Source organism: Ambystoma mexicanum, chromosome 3q (assembly GCF_040938575.1).
Source record: "Ambystoma mexicanum isolate Mex_15411 chromosome 3q, UKY_AmexF1_1, whole genome shotgun sequence".
NCBI lineage: Eukaryota > Metazoa > Chordata > Amphibia > Caudata > Ambystomatidae > Ambystoma > Ambystoma mexicanum.
Window position 1 is genome coordinate 543706540 of NC_090926.1, and position 20594 is coordinate 543727133.

General features: G+C 43.1%; 1 protein-coding gene across 2 annotated transcripts in view; it reads left to right on the forward strand.

Annotated features, from left to right (window-relative positions):
• The window catches only part of DOCK2 (dedicator of cytokinesis 2), a 2833934-nt gene that overhangs the window by 347896 nt on the left and 2465444 nt on the right, over nt 1-20594 (forward strand). For both annotated transcript variants that reach the window (XM_069654309.1, XM_069654310.1), the window contains exon 9: nt 5411-5492. In XM_069654309.1, coding sequence (XP_069510410.1) covers nt 5411-5492 — 82 coding nt within the window. The remainder of the gene's footprint in view (nt 1-5410; nt 5493-20594) is intronic.

Genomic DNA, 20594 nt, shown 5'->3' on the forward strand with positions numbered 1-20594 from the left:
TCTAAAATCTACCATTTTCACCCATTATTTAAAGAGAATTCTCGGGGGGATAACACCCTCCCAACTCCACTTCAGAGGTCCGGACTCCCTCGCTACGCTTGGTTGCTCTGGCATATCTGGGACAATATTTACACCACTCCGGTTTAAAAATTCACCAGCTGCTACTGGAACATATTACCATTATGTGCATGTTAATGGTGATAATGTTTAGTTTATCAATCAGTAGCGTTGTGTTCCAGCTTGGGTCAACAATTATATGGGGTTTTCTTCCTGTATTAAAGTATGATTACCGTTTCCTTGATACCTTGCAGTCACTGGCGTAACAGGGGCCCCCGCAGCCCCCGCAGTGCGGGGGGGCCCGCGGTGTGGGGGGCCCCACCAGCACATGGCTGGGAGGGGGCCCTAGTAAAAAAAAAAAAAAAAAATGTTCTAAAAAAATATACGTTTCTTTTGAAATTCACTCTGCATTCATAAAGAATATTTCTGTAACCGAAATAATTTCTTTATGAAGGCAGAGTGACTACAAAAAGAAACTTTCTTTTTGAAGTCTGAGGGCCCCCGTACCCCATGACATGGAAGACCCTAGGCTGGAGGCCTCCATGTCATGGGGTGGGGAACCCTATGCCTTCAAAAAGAAATTGTTTGTTTTTGAAGCCACTCAGCCATCATAAAGAAATTATTTTGATTATGGTTCGGTCCTTAACTGAAATAATTTCTTAATGAAGTTATAGTGACTTAAAAAAGAAACAATGGGGCTCATTCTGACCATGCCGGTCTGGAAACAACGGTGCTGGTAAGCTTACAGGCACTGTTGTTTCCGGACCGGCATATTACAGGTCTGCCTGGTGGGGCTGCCGTGCCCGACAGGTCTGACCCTGCCAGGCACAGCAGCCACGGTAGGCAGACCTGTCACGGAAGCACCGGCACCGTTAACAATGGTGCAGGTGCTTCTGTGTCCCCATTCCCGTGGAGTCTGGGGTTTAACGAAATTACCGGCACCTGATTCCCCAGCCGCCGGACTTGAAATAGCACGGTGGCACCGGGAAGTCAGGCCATAGTAATTTTTTATGGGTCTGGCGGCAACCCGCCGGTAGCACCGGCACGGTTACCGCTGGACCCGTAATGAGCCCCAATTTCTTTTTTAAGTAATAGGGCCCCTCTCAACTCCATGAGGTGTGCGTGTATGAGTCTATGGTGAAAGGGTGCACACTCAAATGTATAGCCGGCTGCCTGTGTGTGTATGGTGAAAGGGTGCACACTTAAATGTATAGGTGGCTACCTGTGTGAGTGTATGGTGAAAGGGTGCACACTTAAATGTGTGGATGACTGGGTGTGTATAAGGTGAATGGTGTGTGTGCTTGTGTACAGGGGCACAAGAAAACCTTCATTTCGGGGGGCTAACCCTTCAAATGTTGGGAGAGGCGCTAACTTCACATGCAGTGGGGAGGGGGAAACTTATTTGTGTGGGCGCATCCAAATTATTTACGCATTTTAATGAGATTATTCTAGTGCAGATTCAATGTTACAAGCAGTTAACTCTCTCCTATAAGTCTCCTGTTCCCTCTCTACCCTTCCAATCACTCCCCTGGCATGCAAGTACTAAACCCACATCACGATTTCAATCGCCTAAACAATGTGGCATTTGAATGCAGGTACTAACAGTGAAATGCTTTACGTTGGTAATTGCTGGGTTCTTGTTAACAGCAAAAACCACGTGCCGTTTAAAATCTGTGTCCTGTTCGGTCTGGCAACTGCTCTAAAGGTTAGCCAAGTTGAGTCAATATAGCCCAAAATGTCAGGGGGGGTAGTGCTGAAGCCCAGTCAACTCAATGGTGTTGCGCTACTACTTGTGTTTAATGCCTTGCTTACTCCTAGCCCTATTCTTCCTCGTCCCAGTACTTATATACGAGGCAGTACGTGTGTTTGAGGCACTCTGCCTCATACAAAAGTACTGGGAAGAGGTAGAGGTACATGGAGGTAATGCCTGATTTAGCTACCTGTAATCTTCATCACTCCTAGTCCCACTGTTCCTCATCCCAGTACGTACCTATGAGGCAAGGAGCCTCATACGAAAGCTCTGGGACAAGGAAGAGGGACGCAGAGGTAATTCTGGGCCAAGGAGCTGATTGTGGAGGTTGGGGTGGTGGGTGGGAGGGAGAGTGGATGTGTGGGGGGGGCAGGATTTTGTGATAAATCATAATGGTTGTCCATGTCCAGGCTAAGCAGGCATGATATGTGGTATTAGTGGCTAGAGAGGCATTTTGATTTAGCCAGTCTAGTCATTCCTCAGTTTGGTATGACTTTCTTTTAACTGGACATTTCTGATAAAGTAGTCCTGCTAACTTTAATTACCTGGCTAGATTGGCATTTGGGTGCTGCCAGTCTAGCCATTTCTTACTGCGGCATTGTATATTTTTTGGGCATCTGTGATAAAATGATATGATGTGATTCAAGTCATTTATAATGTGCCTGTACACAAGTGTACACAAGGGAGGGATGATAGAGGGAGAACAAGACAAACGATCTCACTAGGCCTTGTGTCATTGTGAGAACGAGAAGTGCAAAGGAAAAGGGAGCAGGGAAGTGCAAGTGAGAGGGGAAGGGAAAACAGGGCAGCAATGCTCTCAGTAAGTGCAGCCAGGGCAGAGCAGCTATTGGTTGTGCAAGGAGAACAATGGACTGCAGGGTTACAGTTACAGCCCCTAAGTGCATGGTAGGCCGGGAGGCAGTGCAAGGGTGACCAATCAAGAAAGAGCCTGGACTCAGAGAGACTCTGAGGGTAGCCAAGCAGCCAGTCAGTACAGCAGACAGGTAGGTCAGGTAGGTCAGCAGGGGGGAGAGAGAGCGAAAGCAGCAGAGAAGAGGAAAGCTTTTAGCTGCTTCCGAAACTTCAGGTTGTCCGCCTCAAGTTTGAGAGGGGCAGGGAGGCCATTCCAGTTGGAGGCACCAGCAGAGGAGAGAGGTCTACCCCCACTCTCTGCCTGGAGAAATGTCTAAGCCTTAGAGAGTTGGAGGTAGCTGAGTGAAGGGTTAGAGAAAGAAGGTATTTTGGAAGAGAGCATTGGATTTAGTGTTGGCACTGGCCCCAGAAAGCCTTGTGGGCAATGCAAAGGTTCTTGAACTTGATCCTTGCAGCCAGTGGAGAGATTTCAGGGCTGGAGAAATACAATCCCAGGGCTTGAGGCCAAGGCTAAGTCTTGCAGTCCTGTTCTGGATTATTTGCAGATGACGGAGACTAGAGGAAGACAGATTGAGAAAGTGGCTGTTGCAGTAGTCCAGCTTAGAGACAGTGAGCTTCTGGTGGAGAGTGAGAAAGGGAAGAGTCCCTTTGAGGAGGAGCAGCTGGTAGTGGGACTTCTTGGTGATGTCCGAGATGTTAGGAGAGAAAGAGAGTGTGGCGTTGAAGATGACACCAAGGTTTTTTGCCTCGCAGGAAGGCAAAGGAAGAGGGCCCAAGGTGGTCTGCTATAGTGAGAGAGGAAACACAGTGGCAAGGGTCCCAATGAGAAGGATCTCTGTCTTACTGGCATTAAGGCAGAGATTGTTGGAGGCGCACCAATCCTGAATCGTGGATAGACAGTCAGGAATGAGCAAGAGAGGAGAGGAGGATGAGGGGAGCCTGAAGGAAAGCTGAGTCATCCACACAACACTGAAAGTTAGAGGATAAGGTAGAGATCAGGGAGGCCAAAGTGGCCAAGTAGAGGTTGAAAAACCAGCGTGAGAGGATAGAGCCCTGGGGAATGCCACAGGTAGAGAGAGGTGGCGGAGAGAATGGGACCACGATCGACCTGGGAGCGGAGTGGCGGTCCAAGTGGAAGTAGGTCAGTCACTCTAGGGTCTGATCTGTGATGCCCAGGTTCTCACAGAGTCGATTGATCAGGATGGCGATGTTGACCCTGTCGAAAGCAGAGGAAAGATGAAGGATGAGAATAGAAGGAATGCTGGAATCAAGGTTAGAGAGCAGCACAGGTGTTAAGGAGAGCAGTTTCCATGCCTCTGGCAGCTCTGAAGCCAGACTGATGGTCACGGAGACAACCAACAGATTCAGTGTGGAGAGTAAGCTGGGAGATGGCAAGCTTTTCCAAGAGTTTGCTCAGGAAAGGTGGAGATTGAGCGATAGTTTTCCAGCAGGTAGGATCAGCAGACTGCTTCTTGAGGAGTCGGTGCACAAGGGAGTGCTCAAAGGGAGAGGGGAACATTGCAGTGGCGAAAGAGTGATTACAGAAATCGGCCAAGGCTGGAGCGAGGGTGTCAATATGGGCTTTGATGGTTCTGGAGGAGCAGCGGAGCACCTGTTTGGACGACACTTTCATAGATCGGACTTGTCTAGAAACCTCGTCAGGTGTTGTCAGAGAGAAAGAGGAAAAAGGAGGAGGAGAGAAGAGATGGCCAAAATGGGCCGAGAGAGGAAGAGGACCTAGAGGACAGGATGTCCTGAGATCTAGCAGAGAAATGAGAGGCCAGAGCTGTACAGAGGGCATGGGAGGGAACAGAAGAGGTATAGACCACAACAGGATTGACCAGTTCCTTGCAGATTTTAAAGAGTTTGGCCGTGTTGTTCGAGGCCATGGAGACACATGCTTTATTGTGTGCTCTCTTCTTGATGAGTGTTATTGCTTTGACTGGCATTTTGCTGAAAACAGTCTAGGTATGTCTAAATGTGGCCTGGCATTCTGTACTATAATGTTATTACGTGTTTACACTGGTCTACATTGTGCAGCCAGTTGGAAGCATTAATGTTCCTGTGCACTGTTGGTGACTTGCATGTATTGGATTGTGTTACCCTACAAAACAATTGCAAACACTCTGGCTTTATAGCCAATTTATCTCAGAAAGTGTGCTGTATATTGCATTAAAACACATATTTATATCTTTTTCCTAGTGCAGTGTGCGGCATACCCCTTCAGCAGCACGTTCATGCGTATTGTGCAAGCGTGACAGTCTAGGCCGGCCCAGAGTGTGGCACAACCCGTGATTTGTTGCCGAGTTGGGGGGCCCCCTCAGCATGGCTCGCAGGGGGGCCCCCACATTTTGTGTTACGCCACTGCTTGCAGTCAAATATAGCTTGTCAAGGCTATCTAGGCCTGTTTGATGGACGCTTGGTTTATATATGAGCTGGTCAAATATCACAGAAGTATCTGTGTTTGCATGAACCACTTAATGAACAGAATGGGCCATGCAAATAACCGTATTCGTGTATATATCAAGCACATTTTTGTACTGAATAATACATTCTTGACTAAATGATATACGTACAGCTATTTTTGAAATGAATGCAACTATAAGCTTGGAGGATGATCAGGTTTTTCTCATGCATGTGTTGCCTGACGTCACATCATACGTGAGGCACAATAACCAGTGCGACATTTGATGGTAAATATATAACATGTAAATAATATTTGTTTTTCAGTGAAAATTATTTGGTGAGATGGGGAAGCAAAGGTGTCCCAAAGGAAATCGATATGCTGAACAACCTTAAAGTCGTATTTACAGTAAGTATATATCTAGAGTGTCTATGTCTTGTGTCTTTCTTTGTGGTACTCTTTGGTGAGAGATGGTCTGAGGAGGTACATTTGCTCTTCCGAGGGAGCAAACCACTTATTTTATTTTAGAATTGTTAACCTATCTCGCATCACTGTTTGCCACCCCCATCACTGTACACATGAGCAAGGTTCACTTACAGACATTTCTGCAGGATGACTTGGTATTTGCCATATCACAGTAGAGGACTGCACTGTTCCTTCTTCTGTGCTATGAATATGTGACATGTAGACAAACATTTGTATGTTTTCATTTTGTGTACGTGATAAACATGTTTTTTCATTTAATGTACGCTTTTAAAATGTAATGGAGAAATACAAAAATACATGATTTTGATAGTATATGTTTGCACAGAGAGAAGAGCTTTGAGAAGAAGCTCTATACATGATCACATTTGACTGTGCAATGTCACATGTATGTGCCAACAATAGTTGATGGAAGGGCAGATACATGAACCAGGCGAATGTGATTAATCGAATGAAATCATCACTAAATTCCCCGGTTCCGCACTTAGAAACCTCTTGGTATTAAGCGTGTTATAAATGACCTATCATATCATATTGTAACCCACGCGGCCAGGGAAGGCAGTTGCTACCTGATCCTGACCCTGGGGGCGATATTATGAGGGAGGATCACGTGGGAGTAGACTAATATCAGGATAAATTGTGAGCTCATTTAGTTCATGATTCTTCCTATCTTCCTGAAACCTTGATGGCACACTGTAAAGTAGAGCCAAACAATGCAACTACCATTAACATAACATCTCCTAACTCTGATAACTTTCAGTTCAATATTTCATCAAAATTCAGTAACTATGGAAAACCTAAAACCATTATGGACTTCAAGACAAGACCCATAATGCTGGAATATGGAAGAAGGAGTAACAGAAACAGAAGCTTTCAGGAGAGAAACCTATGAAATCGCAAAAGCCACTAAGAGCAAAGAAGCAGTTGAAGCAGAAGCAGAACTGACAGTGCCAGCAGAAGCCGACGCGGGAAAAGAAGGTGTGCAGTTTTGCAGAGTAAGCACAGCAGGAAGCGTAGTCGGGGAAGACGGCAGCAGAGAAAGAAAGCCAGCCATATGGGAGAAGTGCTCCCACCCCGAGGAGAGTCGCTCAGGTGTGCTGGAGGATGCAGAGAGCTGCTGGAGCCCATGGTGCTCCAGAGAAGAACTGTGCTGGCGACAGCAGTCACAGGATAGCTATCCTGTTCACACTGGTATAGCACTTTGGCATAGCACCAAAGAGTGACACGGAGATGCCAAAGAAAGCCGGTTATTTGGCCTGGAGATAAAGGTAACCCTGCGGTGTTCCCAGCAGAACAATTGTCACTAAAGGACAATTTTGAATACTGAACAAATGGAAAAGAACGGCAAAAAGGATATTTCTATCCCACATTGCCAAGAGCCAAAAGAATATAAAGAAGAGAAAAAAGGGTACCAAGGGCACGGCTCAGCTTTCATGAAATATTAGTTTGGTGATATTTGTAACCCACATTGCCAACAGCCAAGTGAATATAAAGAAGTGAGAAAAGGGCAACAAGGGCACAATTCTCATTTCATGAAATATTAGTTTGGGGAAACCTGTAACCCACATTGCCAAGAGTCAAGAAAATAAAGTCAGACAAACATTGCACAAACCTCCTCACATGGGATATTGGTTTGGAGAAACTGGGAACAAGGATTGCTACTAGCAGAAGTTATTCCTGGTAGGCGAGTAAACCTGAAAAAGCATAGGGTGTAGAAAGCAGTAGTTATTCCTGGCAGGCGAGTAAACCAGGAAGGAAATGCTTTACTTTGAAGAAATGTGGTTGTGGTAAAAAGTGTTGTGAAAGAAACTATTAACTTTATCATCCTGACAAACTGTTATATAACGAGAGACCTTTGCTATGCTGTTGTGACAAGAGTATTATAAAGACTGAATAATTGTGCTGTTCTTATAACAACTCAACATCTTGGGAAGAATACTTTGTGAAAGAAACAGTTGCTTTGGTTTTGAACAAGTGCTTTGTTAAAGGGACATATACTTTCCCATTTTGAAAGACATATTGGATGCAAATGACGTTTTCATGGAACTGACAGAATCTCATGGTACAGAACTCTTTCAAAAGTCTTCCTGAATTGATCCACAGGAAAGGATTCAAACCTTGGCCACAAGGATTGTTTTGTGTGAGATTGAACTTTGGCACATTTTTGTTGTATTGAAAAGAGATACATTTACCTTATGCACTTTTATAGTATATGTTAGTGTGATGGTCAGATATATTTGGATACAAGGTCATCTTTCTTCAGTTTTAGTTTGCTATGCAGGAACATTCTCCTTACGATAGGGAAAGATAGGCATTTATCTCACACCTCTTCATTTTTAATTAATGTGGCAAAAATTGAGAAAACTACAACTTTGTGCCTGTATCTCATTGCTGAACCCTCACATGAATTAGTGAGGTGTTGTGATAGCAAGACAGAATGGACCTGCCAGACCGTGATTTTAGATGTACATTTTACATGATTCACATTTGGAGTACTTACATACTCAGAGTATTTCAGAAAGAGGGTTGGGCGATTTTGTGACCCAGGTACATAACATTCAAAATGGATCAACATGAGTGAACTATAATGAAAGCATCTAAGAGTTTGATGGTGTGGACATAAACATTTAAAACTGGCTGCACCCTCGAGTCTGCACCCTTGATGAAATGTGGAAAGTTGGTCCTGGTCGACATGCAAGTCGACATGCCCATCTGCACATCAGAATGGAAGTGGAGTTAGTGGGTCTATTTCACATCTTTATTTATTTATTTATTTATTTATTGGGTATTTATAATGCGCCTCTACAGCAAGGCACCACAAGACAAAGGTTGGGGGGAGGTGGTACAGGGATGAAGAATAACAAAAAACAACAAAAAAAGGAGTTGTCTTCCCTTTATATTGTGTGATTAGACATGCAGTTTATGCCCATCGCCCATGGGAAGCTTCGGTATCTAAGAATAGACATCGCTCATCCACTCTGTCAGCACTATTTTAAAGCAGAAAACTCAAGGAATGCTGCGAGAATTCAGTCACACACTCCTTATGTGGAACCAGGGTTTTATGGTCATCTGTGTCATCAAGTAGTGGGGTGAATGGTGAATAACCATTGGGTGCAAGTCACCAAAATGAAAATATGTTCTTTGACGTGGATGATAATAGCCAGAAGTTAAACATCGCAAAATATGTGATTTCCAAAGTTCATCGGTAAAATAAAGGACATTCAGTCAGGATGAACAAATGTTTATGACATATGACCAAAAAGAAAAACTTTATTTTTCCTGTATGTGAACCAAGGCAGGATTTTTCATGGATAAAAAGCATTCTGTCAGGTGCACTATGTTTTTTAAGATGTAGACATATGTTGGACTTTGACGGTGTCTTGATTCTTTAGCAGAAGCTTGTCTGTGGAGAAGACTGGAGCCAAACATGCAGTGACAAGGAACTCAAGGAAAAGTGTCAAAAACTTTATCAGTGGTGAAAGGGAGCACAGATGGCAATTAAGGGTCCGATTACTTGGCATTACCCTCTAGGGAAAGCTTGTGGCTGGATTTGAAGAGCATTTTAAAATTGCCCTGTACCAAGACTTTTTCATCAAGTTTAGAAATTGTCTGTGGGTTTTACAGAAGCTAAAATTGCCACTGGAATTGCTTCTCTTTCAATGAACATCACTGCTAGATAGCACTCTTGTAGAAGACACATTTTGCGTGGGGAAAAGGTTTTGGGCAGTGACATTGACAGAAATTGTGCAATTACCAACAGTAGTCCTTACAGCAGAGCAACCATGAAAACTGACAAGTGGGAGCCAGTGTTGGAGGCTTCTGTGTAGAGCAAGATTCTGGACTCGAACTGACTGCTGAAGACAATTTTTAAGTTTGTTGGACCAAGTGCATTGTTGCACCTTCACAGATAATAGGAAACCATGATGCAAAGGAAGAGTAAACCATCTGAGGGGCCCAAATAATTAGGGGTGTGCAACGTTGTTTTTCTAGTGCAGCATAATTGTGTAATTTAGCGACTTCAAAGTTGCTCAGTGTTCTATTTGTACAATGCTGGAAGTGAACTATGTTACCCACAGCATTAATTTATTAGATCAAATTTCCCACCAATTCTCATTGAGGCCAGGCTCGGACTGGCCTATAGGGGAAATTGGCCCATGGCCGAACAAAAACAGCAACATGCTGGTGTGGGACCGTTTTTTGGGTCAAAGTGGGCCACTTTATTAGCTAATGTGGGCCAGTTTGATGAGGTACTTCACTATTTGGCTGGCAGTTTTGACCAGGGTACACCTTGGGTGCTATTCAAACAGTGGCCCTCATTACAACCCCGATGCTAAACCATGGCGCTATTAGCACCATGGTTGGTGCCGGTGTTGTAACGAGTCTGCCATGGTGGAAGGGGGAAATACCGCCCCATTCCAAGGTTGGTGGGGCGGTATTTCCCCATTTCACCATGGCCCTTCCCCATTCCCATTTTCGCCCCATAGGGCTCAATGGGACTGGGGAAGGCGCTAAGTACGGTACCGCAAATTGTGGTACCGTAATTAGCACCGAGGTCCCTTTGCGGCACCCTACTTTAACGGCTGGTAAAAGCAGCCGTTAAGGTCGGGTCCCGCAAAGGGACCTCGTAATCAGGCGTTAAGGGTTTAACGGCGCCGACACCTTTTACGGCGCCGTTAAACCCTTAACGCCACGGTCGTAATGACCCTGAGTGTCACAAAAGAAATGAATAGCCATTTGCAACTTTGGCCCACTTTTTCAATGGTGCCTGAGACAATTGTATGGCCCTGTATGCAGTGATTTTAATGAATGAAAAATAACTAATTACATTTTAACGAACCAAAAACATCTTTAAAAAAACACATTTGTTAAAACTATATATATGTAGTTGGGAATGGAAATAGTAGATTTGGGGGTGGGGGAAAAGTATGGGTCCGGGGGATGTGGAGGGCACCCAGAAACAAAGGAACAAAATTAGTTATTTTCTTAGGTGTTTTTGGTTTGTTAAAAATTCATTGGTTGTTTTGTGATTCGTTAAAACACATGTAACCCTTCCACTCTAATACTACCACTCATCCCATGCTACTGATACTCTTCCCAAATTACTACACCTTCTCCCACACTACTATTCCTCCTCCTCCAACACTACTACTCATCCCACACTACCACTCCACCCAGACTACCCTCCTTGCACCCTATACCAGACGTCCTACATTTACACCTTACATAAATAAAGGAATGGCACATATGTCATGTTAGTTAGCTGGGTATTGCTGTAGTGCAGTATTTGCCATTTGCATAGCCTCTTGGTGTTTTGAGACCAGTAAGTCGAAATGGTGGGGTTTTAGGTTTGTTAGTGTGAGCAGAGTGGAGGTTGCTGTTATATTGTCCTTGTTATATCATTGTTTTAGTGAGAGAATTCATGCATGATGCATTGGAACTGCAGCACACACATAATGCTGTCATAGCAAAGAGCTTCACCCACCTGCAACAAATCCCTTTGAATTTTGCTAAGCGACAGTACTTCGTGTAGAGTCTGTATCCATTCTTTAACCTAAGATTCTGGTTCTGAGTAGCTACTGTGAAAATACTGTATGTTTTGTATAAATATCAATCCCTGCTATTTTGCATTTTTTACCTTTTAAGTGAAGTGACTGCCCTATAAATGAAGGCTCACACACAGGATACACTGTAAGATTTCTCATTGAGAGGACAGAGGCCACACAAAGGTAACCAGAAGGCAACCAATCCAGGGCCACTCGATGAGGAATGATGCCTGTATAAGGCCAGAGAGAGAGAGATAATCAAAAGGTAGAAGCAGTCTTCCAAAGAAGAGGGAGCCACCAGGACAGCAAGTACAACAGAAAAGCTACAGGAAAGAGCAAGGCATGGCTTTGGCTACACTGGTTATCTTATGGTTCTGGGAAAGCTTTCAAGCCCGACGAACCCTTGCTGAGCTGAGAGGCCTTAGTAGCTATAACGCCCAGAACTACTGAACAATGAGGAGGGCACTAAATGCCCAGCCAGTGACGGACACTATATCCCTGAAAAGTAGGTTTGGCACTGCATTCCTAAAATGTGGGCTGGGTATGATATCCCTGAATGGAGAGCCAGGTGACATATTTCCTGGAGTTTAAAGGGGTGAGCCAGCCATATCCCCCTAGATCGTTTACAAATAGGTAGCTCAATGCTACGTCCCTGAGACAAAAGCATGCAACCACCACAGACGTGCTTATACTGATCACAGCAGGGGAACCATTCGCCCCACCATTCAAACAGAAATCACTTTTGGTGCATACCTCAACAAGCTAAGACGCCTAACATTATGAACGCTCCCTTTCTGTAACAAACAGGTGACTCAATAGAAGATAAGATTTACTACGGCATACTTTAAGACTTAAGCCTAGAAGCACAAACATTAAAAGGAACTATAGGCTCACTGGTACATAGCATAAGTGCTGTAATAATCAAGTCAAAAAAGACATAAAAGAATGCTAGCAGAATCTATATCCAAAGTGCTTTGGTTATTGTTTATCAGGGGAACACTTATTTCTTAGTCTGCCTTGATAACGACCAGATGGTCGAAACACGTGTTGGCTGGAATTTCTAATTGTCAGTGATCTGGCAGGAATTTCTAATAGACAGTGATCTCAAATAGCCATGTACATTACTGGCAGGAACCATAGAATCTACTAAAGAACCTATGCTATTTGTCTATGAACGTTGAAGTTTCTTTAATTAAATTGTGATCCCACATTTCTATTAAATGCACAATAGTACACATCCCCATTCAGAAGAACATTTTCAATGTGCATGGTATTAGCAGTGTGCCACTTTGATGTGTACAAATGCAGCTCTCTCTGTCTCTCTCTCTCTCTCTCTTTCTCTCTCTCTATATATATATATTACATGGCCACGGTAGTGGCCATGTAGTTATGGTTAAGTTGCTGTTTCCATAAGAAGAGCACTTTTTGGGCGGCTTATAACTTCGCTCTCCCTGGATGGATCCTCACCAAACTTTGCAAAAAAAGGTAGTTGGGTCACTCTGAATTTTTTTTGCAAAGTTTGGTGAGGATTCGTCCAGGAGGGGCAAAGTTATAGGGGGGGTCCCAAAACTGAATGGGAAAAAACTTTGAGCACGGCTACAGCCTGAACCGCTGGACGGATTTACACCAAATTTGCGGCAGGAGCGGCGGCCTGGTCCCAAAAGCGTGCTTTTGTAAATTTGGTGTAAATCTGTCCAGTAGTTTTTTTAAAAATGACTAAAATGTAAGGCAAAAAAATTAGTGATATCTGCGTTCGCTTCGCGGATGGACTTCCCTGTTCACGGACATGCAACGTGTTCGCTGATTGGACGGCGAGGGGCGTGGAGCGCCTCAGATTTTCTGTGGCGCCCGCCATCTTGTATTCGCAGTCGACCGCGTACAGCGCAGTGAAACGTGGATAAAAAATTGTATTTAGTGCCGTGTGTTGGTGTGTAAGAGTGTTTGGGGAGGGTGGGGGAGTATGAGATAGGTTCAATGCTTTGTTTTTTTATGTGCTAGACGTTTTTGTTGCGTTCGATTTGTCCGCGGAGAACACGGCTGTTCTGACATTTTGTAAATAAACTAAATGGTGGGGTGTTTAGAGGACGGAGTATGTGTCATTTTTGTTCGCAAGGAAGGTAATAATGAGCTATGAACACTCGCTGTGTACTTAATTGTTCGTAAATACACAAACTGGGGGTGTCCTCAGGACGCTGTCCGTATTGTAATCTGTCTAGTTGAATGTGTTCTAAGAACACTCGCAGTGTCCCGAAATGGTTGCAATTACACAAAATGGGGGTGTTCTGAGAACGTTGTTTGTATTGTTCGTTGTCAGGGTGAAAGTGTTTTAAGAGCACTCCTTTTGTCCGCTAATAGTACAATTTCCTAGGGGCGTCAACTGACTTTTTGTCCACTAAAGAAACAATAAATCCGGCTGGTGTGCATCGACATTATGTGATAATCCTATGACTGGCGCTATTGACCTGGCTGACTTGCTTTTGCAACACTAAATCATATCTCCCGCCACTAAGCCTGATATTATCAAAGCATTAATATTCCCCTCCTCTCTCCGTGACGTTACAGGGTGCGTAATGAAACGCGCCCAGTCGTCGCCAGTACTACGCGACTTTACACAGAACCCGGAAGACAACACACATTATGTCACAACACAGCGCGCCACAATTCAGAATATGAAACTGTGATTTAAAAGCAAAGAGCAAGATTGTAAATGTTGTAAAGTACATTTATTTGACATCAGATGTTTAGAGAATATTCAGCAATTTGCATTTGTCTTTGTTGTCGATCCGCAAAAGTTCATGTTGAGACACGCGATGTTCCTTTGCGGTACAGAGAGTGTTAGATCAGCTTACAACTCAGTGCGCCACAATTCGGAATATGAAACTGTGGTTTAAAAGTAAACAGCAGGATTGTACATTTGGTAAAGTACATTTATTTCACATGAAATGTTTAGTGAATATTCAGCGATTTGCTATTGTCTCTGCTGTCGATCAGCAAAAGTTTATTTGGAGCCGCGCGTTGTTCCTTTGCGGTAGATAGGCTGTTGGTTTATGATAAAAGCAGTAAATGGTCTCTCTGATAATCGGAAGGTTGCTGCAACAACGAGCCATTAGACCACCGTATTGGTTGGTATGTTGTTTGTAGCCGCTAGTACTGCGTAAGGGCATATTGGTCCTTGGCGATTGTCCCATAAAATGGTGAGGGTCATGAAGTTGCATATTTGGACTTGCACCTGGCAGTTGAAGACCCCATAGACAAAACGGGGCCACGTACCTGTTTTAAAAAACATAAATTAGTCTCACCAGCCGATCTTCATTAAAAATCATCATTTTATTTATTAGGGCGTGAAACTATTTGCTATCGAAGATAGTGCAACAGAGTATGTTAATAATAAAATAATAATATTTTCCCATTCATATAGCGCTAAGAACTGTGAGGTATCTAAGCGGTGCTTATTATTAACCATGGTGTGTGGTGCTCATTTATCGACCACGGAAGGATGAAAGGCTGAGTTTGGGCTTGCCGGGATTCGAACTTGCGTTAGCAAGCTGTGCACGGATGTCAAAGCGAGCGCTGCAATCGCTGTGCCACTTGACAGGCTACAGTAAAGTGGCACAGCGAGTAGAGCGCTTGACCGCCTATAGACCGGTTAAATTATTTCTATTAATCCACTCTGTGTCGTCTGCCTTTTTCACAGCCCTCTAAATGACAGGGGATCAATTCGGCGGTGATAGTACGCGATAGAAAACATTTTGCCACTTTCAACGAACAAGTTCAACTTCAGCGGTCTTTAATGCTACGCTATTGTAATTATATTTGGTATAAAGTAATGTAAAGGGTTACTTACAGTACAATTGCAATTTCCATTGTCTACGAGTGGTGCAGTCCGAAAATACGACTCCGCGTGTGCCAACGATCTTTCGCATAGTGATACAATATGTAAAAGTGGTTTCGTTTCAGAAATTTCATCTTTATCTTCTCTTACGTTTTAGCAACACTCCTTCAAGAGAAGTCTTTCATGACAATCTCTGTCTGTCAAGGTCAAAACACAATACAACCTTATAGTCTGCTTCGTGAGCCTCTCCGGGGCCCGAGAAAAAAATGAAGCAGCTGACCTTCGCTGTGAACGAGCATACATTCTTCCTTTGCAACATTCTGTGTAAAGCCATTTGTAGAAGTTGGTTTTTGCACGCCATGTTTGTATATTGTTTGCGTGATATTAAAAAAAGTTTGTTTAAAGGACGTTATGGTTCTAAGTACAGCCGAAAGACCCCTGAAAATAGCAAGTTATGGTAAGCTATGAAAAATAACTCGCGCCAACACCATGCACTGCTAAGACTAACACCCAGGACATCAAAGATGACATTGCAAATGTCATTAATGAAATAACTTATGACATCACATGTGTATGTACTTTTCATGGAATTGTGTACTAGGGATTTTCATTATAATGTTCCGAAAAAAGTGTCAAGGATATTGCAATAAATATCATACTGTTATTAGTGCTTTGAACGATGCATTTATATCAATAAATAGCATTGTATTATGGGATTCTATGTAGTATACTGAGCTGCTAGTGGAGAAAGATAGCATTGTGTGCAGAGTACAAGATAAAAGTATAATATTTGTAATGTTAATATGTAGAATAAGGAAATGATAATTGTCCTGAAATGTTGGAAAATTCACAAAATGGCGGTGTTCTGAGGACGTTATTCGTATTGTGTGATTGCTTAGCTGTATGCAATGAGGGAATGGTACAGAGAGTAAAGTGGACGCCGTCCGCGGACACCGCGGCTGTTCGTTGACAGGGCGTGGTAAATCCGGGTTTTTCCAGGAAATCCAACATGGAAAGAAGACTGTACGGATCAGCCAATCAGATGTCGAGGTTGTGGATTTGTGTTGAAAGAGACTGTGTGGGGTGAAGATGGCAGAAGTGGAGAAAGTCAGGGTGTTGGTGCTCGGAGATATGTTTGTGCATGGTTTACAGCAGTACGCTGAATGCAGGCATGTTGCAAAGAACTCTGATGTCAAAGGAGTGGAGGTGGTGTGGAGCACTGTGCCTGATTGCAATGTACAGGGAATTGTACAAGTTTGTGCGAATATGGCCACGATGAACAGTCCGCATGTGGTAGTTTTGCACTATGGTGCTTTCCATTTGGGCAACGTCAGTGCCTCTACTTTGTTGGCTGATTTGGAACGCTTGGTTCAAGCCGTAGTGAAGATCCTTCCAAATGCGAAAGTAATTTTTTCTGGATTACTACCTAGGGCAATATGGGACAATAGTTCAGTTTTTTGTCCTCAGCAAAACATTGCTAGGTGTGTCATCAACCGAGGCATGTGTGCCTTCATGCTTAGAGCTGGTATGTTCTTCTGTAACAATGAGAATATTGATGCCAGTAATGCTGTTAATTTTAAAGAAGATGGCATTTCTTTATCTTTTACCGGAAATGCCTTTTTATTTTGGAATGTAAGGGTTGCTTTGGAGAAGGTTATGTGAAGATTTTAGGAGTAAAGTAAGAAAAAAAAACAAGAAAAAAAATATAAAATAACAGGTGTCTGTCAAGCATCTGTAAAAAAAAAAAAAACGGCTCTTTTTAGAGCCAACTTCAAAGGGGAAATGGGGCACACTATTTAAATTTACATTCACCACGCTCAGATTTTCGATGTGTCCGCGGACATGGCGGTAGTCCGCGGACATGAAAATCACTACGAGAGGGTATGTTCTATGTTACATGTCAGGGATATTATGGTTAAGTTGTGTTACTAAAAACCTATGAAATTCAGTGAAAAAACTTTGTTAAAGGGACGTTATGGTTCCAAGTAAAACCGAAAAACCCTTGAAATTCGCCAGTTATGGTAACATAAGCAACCATAACTCGCGCCACTGTGCACTGCTAACACTAACACCCAGGACATCAAAGATGACATCACAAATGTCATTGATGACATAACTGATGACATCACATGGCTGGCTCTCCCTTTTTATCCTTTACTGACATATCGAAGCCACATAGTTTTCTACAGTGACAGTCAGGAAGTAAAAATTGAAAAGGTACTATATTTGTAGACTTGGGTTCCTGTCACATCATATATGAAACATGTATGTAGCGGAAGATACAGGCTTGAAAGAGAGGAATCCTTTCTGTGCATGAAGATAATCATTATGGTATCAGCACTTTGTCATAGTTTTATTTTTATTACTCTACCTTCCCTCTATATGCTCATATTTGTATACATTATAGTCACTCTCCATAGAGTGAATGGGAAAAAAATGTTGCTCGCGTCTACAGCCCAAACCGCTGGACGGATTTCCACCAAAATTCGTCCAGTAGTTTTTTTTTAAAATGACCAAAAAGTAGGTAGGTAAAAGTAGGTAAAAAAAAATTAGTGATATCTGTGTTCGGTTTGCGGATACACTTCCCTGTTCGCTCTGCGGAAAGTGTCCTGATTGGCCAATCGTCTTGTGTGATGTTCGCGGACATGCAAAGGGTTCGCTGATTGGACGGCGTGGAGCGTGAAGCGCGTCAGATTTTTCGGTAGCGCCCGCCATATTGGATTCGCGGACGTCTCCGGACAGCGCGGTGAAACTTTGTTCAAAATGTGTATTTTGTAGAGTGTGTTGGTGTGTAGGAGTGTTTGGGGAGGGTGGGAGTGTGTGAGATAGGATGAAAGTTGTGTTTTTTATGTGTTAGACGTTCTTTTTGTGTTCGATTTGTTTGCGGACATCACGGGTGTTCTCAAATTTTCTAAATAAACTGACTAGGGGGTGTTCTAAGGAGTCAAAATGTTTCCGTTTTGTTCGCAAGCAAAGTGAAACTGTTCTAAGAACACTCGCGGTGTCCTGGGAGTGTTCGTAGGTGGTGTCCTGAGGACGCTGTCCGTATTGTTCTCATTCAAGATGAATGTGTTCTAAGAACACGCGCGGTGTCCTGAAATGTTTGCAAATAAACAAAATGGGGGTGTTATGAAGACGCTTCTAAGAACACTCACGGCGTCCGGGGAGTGTTCGTAGGGGGTGTCCTGAGGAGGCTGTCCGTATTGTTCTCTGTCAAGTTGAGTCTGTCCTAAGAACACTCGCGGTGTCCTGAAATGTTTGCAAATAAACAAAATGGGGGTGTTCTGAAGACGCTTCTAAGAACACTCGCGGTGTCAGGGGAGTGTTCGTAGGGGGTGTCCTGAGGACGCTGTCCGTATTGTTCTTTGTCAAGTTGAATGTGTCCTAAGAACACTCGCGGTGTCCTGAAATGTTCGCAAATAAACAAGTTGGTGGTGTTCTGAAGACGCTTCTAAGAACACTCCCGGTGTCCGGGGGTGTTCGAAGGGGGTGTCCTGAGGACGCTGTCCGTATTGTTCTTTGTCAATTTGAATGTGTCCTAAGAACACTCGCGGTGTCCTGAAATGTTCGCAAATAAACAAGATGGGGGTGTTCTGAAGACGTTTTTGAGAACACTCCCGGTGTCCTGGAATGTTCGTAGGGGGTGTCCTTAGGACGGTGTCTGTATTGTTCGTTGTTAAGTTGAAAGTGTTCTAAGAACTATCGCGTTGTTCTGAAATGTTCGTAGGGGGTGTCCTGAAAACGGTGTCCGTATTGTTCGCTGGTAAGCTCAAAGTGTCCTAAGAACACTCACATTGTTCGCGGACATTAAAAGTTTCCCATAGATCATAGTTGAAATGTTTGACTCTATGGATGTGATATGCTGCGGTGGTTGTTGCCAGGGCATAGAGTCTTGGGTGCATGGCCACTTGGCCATGCACCCAAGACTCTATGCCCTGGCAACAACCACCGCAGCATATCACATTCATATTTGTTTATAACTTTGGGTGAAAAACAAATGTATAAGGAACAAAGGTATTAGATACTATGGATGTGATGTGCTGCTATGGTTGTCCTTATTATTGTATACTTACTGTTTTGTCTAGTAATGGGAGTCCATGTTTTTTTTCTTCATTTCTGTGATAAAAGAAAATAGCATGTTAGTATTTGTATTTTGTAATGACTTATTGCATTGTATAAGCAATATACTTTTATTTTTTTTGACCCTCATATTTAGTACAGTACAAATCAGAGTACTGTGCAATTTGCTCAGTTTCTGTATTTGTTGCTAAAATCATTGGGTCTGTGGGAGAAAAAAAAATCCATGTTGGATTTAAAAAAAAACCCTTTTTCTGTTATGCTACAGTTTATTTGTTTGTTTGTTTTCAGTGTTCACTTGTTGTTTCTGGCTAATGCTTTATACTTTGCTTTGTTGTGTTTCTTTTGGAACAGTAACAGATTCTTCATTTGTTTTGATATTATAAAATTTTGGAGCAGTTAGATACCAATTGGCGCATTCTAACTGCCTATTTTTTTAATATATTGTAGTGGTTTTCATTTACCTATTTGGATATTGTTAAATTTTGGGACAGTTAGATACCAATTGGCGTATTCTAACTGTGTATTTTTTGGCCTAATTTAGTGGTATTCATTTATCTGATTAGTTGTTGTAGAATCTTTGAGCTGTTAGATAGCTTTTGGAGTATTCTAACAGTTTATATTTTTGTAACACAAATTTACTTAAAGGTTTAAATACAGTTTATATATATCAAATTTTGGTTTTAAGAACATCAAATAAGCGTTTGTAAGATTTGCTGGTAATCTCTGCTTTACTGCTTTAGAGTAATGGTACTATCATTACATTCAAACCATCCACATTTCTTTTTTATGTATGCAGTGTAGTGCCCTGAATTGGTTGTGGCTCTTGCGTGGTAGATTATACCTATTGTTGTGAAGGTTTTCTTACCAAGTGATATTTGACCATGTGTGAATCCAGTCAGCTTGCAGTTGTTTTTGGTACCATCTGCATTGTAACGTAGAAGCATTAGTATTACGTATTTACTATGGCCCTCATTACGACCCTGGCGGATTTTTTCCGCCATCGGCGGACTTTTCCGCCATGGCGCAAAGTCCCTTTACGCCATGGCGGATGGCGGACTTACCGCCCCATTCCGAGGTCGGCGGGGCGGTAAGTCCCCATTGACCCATTTACCCTTCCCCATTCCCATTTCGGCCCCATAGGGTATAATGGGAGTGGGGAAGGAGTTAATTACGCCACCGTAAATTACGGTGGCGTAATTAACACCAAGGTCCCAGAGCGCCATGGATTTTTCCGCCCGCAAAAAGCGGGCGGAAAAATGACCATGGCGCTCCGGGAACTCGTAGTTGGCGGTAAGGGGTCGGCGCAGCTAACGCTGGCGCAGACCCCTTAGCGCCAGGGTCGTAATGAGGCCCTATGTGTTTGTATTACTAACGTGGAGCGATTATCTGAATTGCAGGTAGAGCATAATCTACCATGGTTTGCATTTTGTACAAGTTGCTGAAATGGAATTGATTCACAATTTGGTATTGATATATATATGAAGCGTTCATTGGGGATTTCTTCTTGTGTTACATTGTTGCAGAGAGTGCATGTATGTTTCCACATGTATGAAATCTGAAAGATTTCATTTA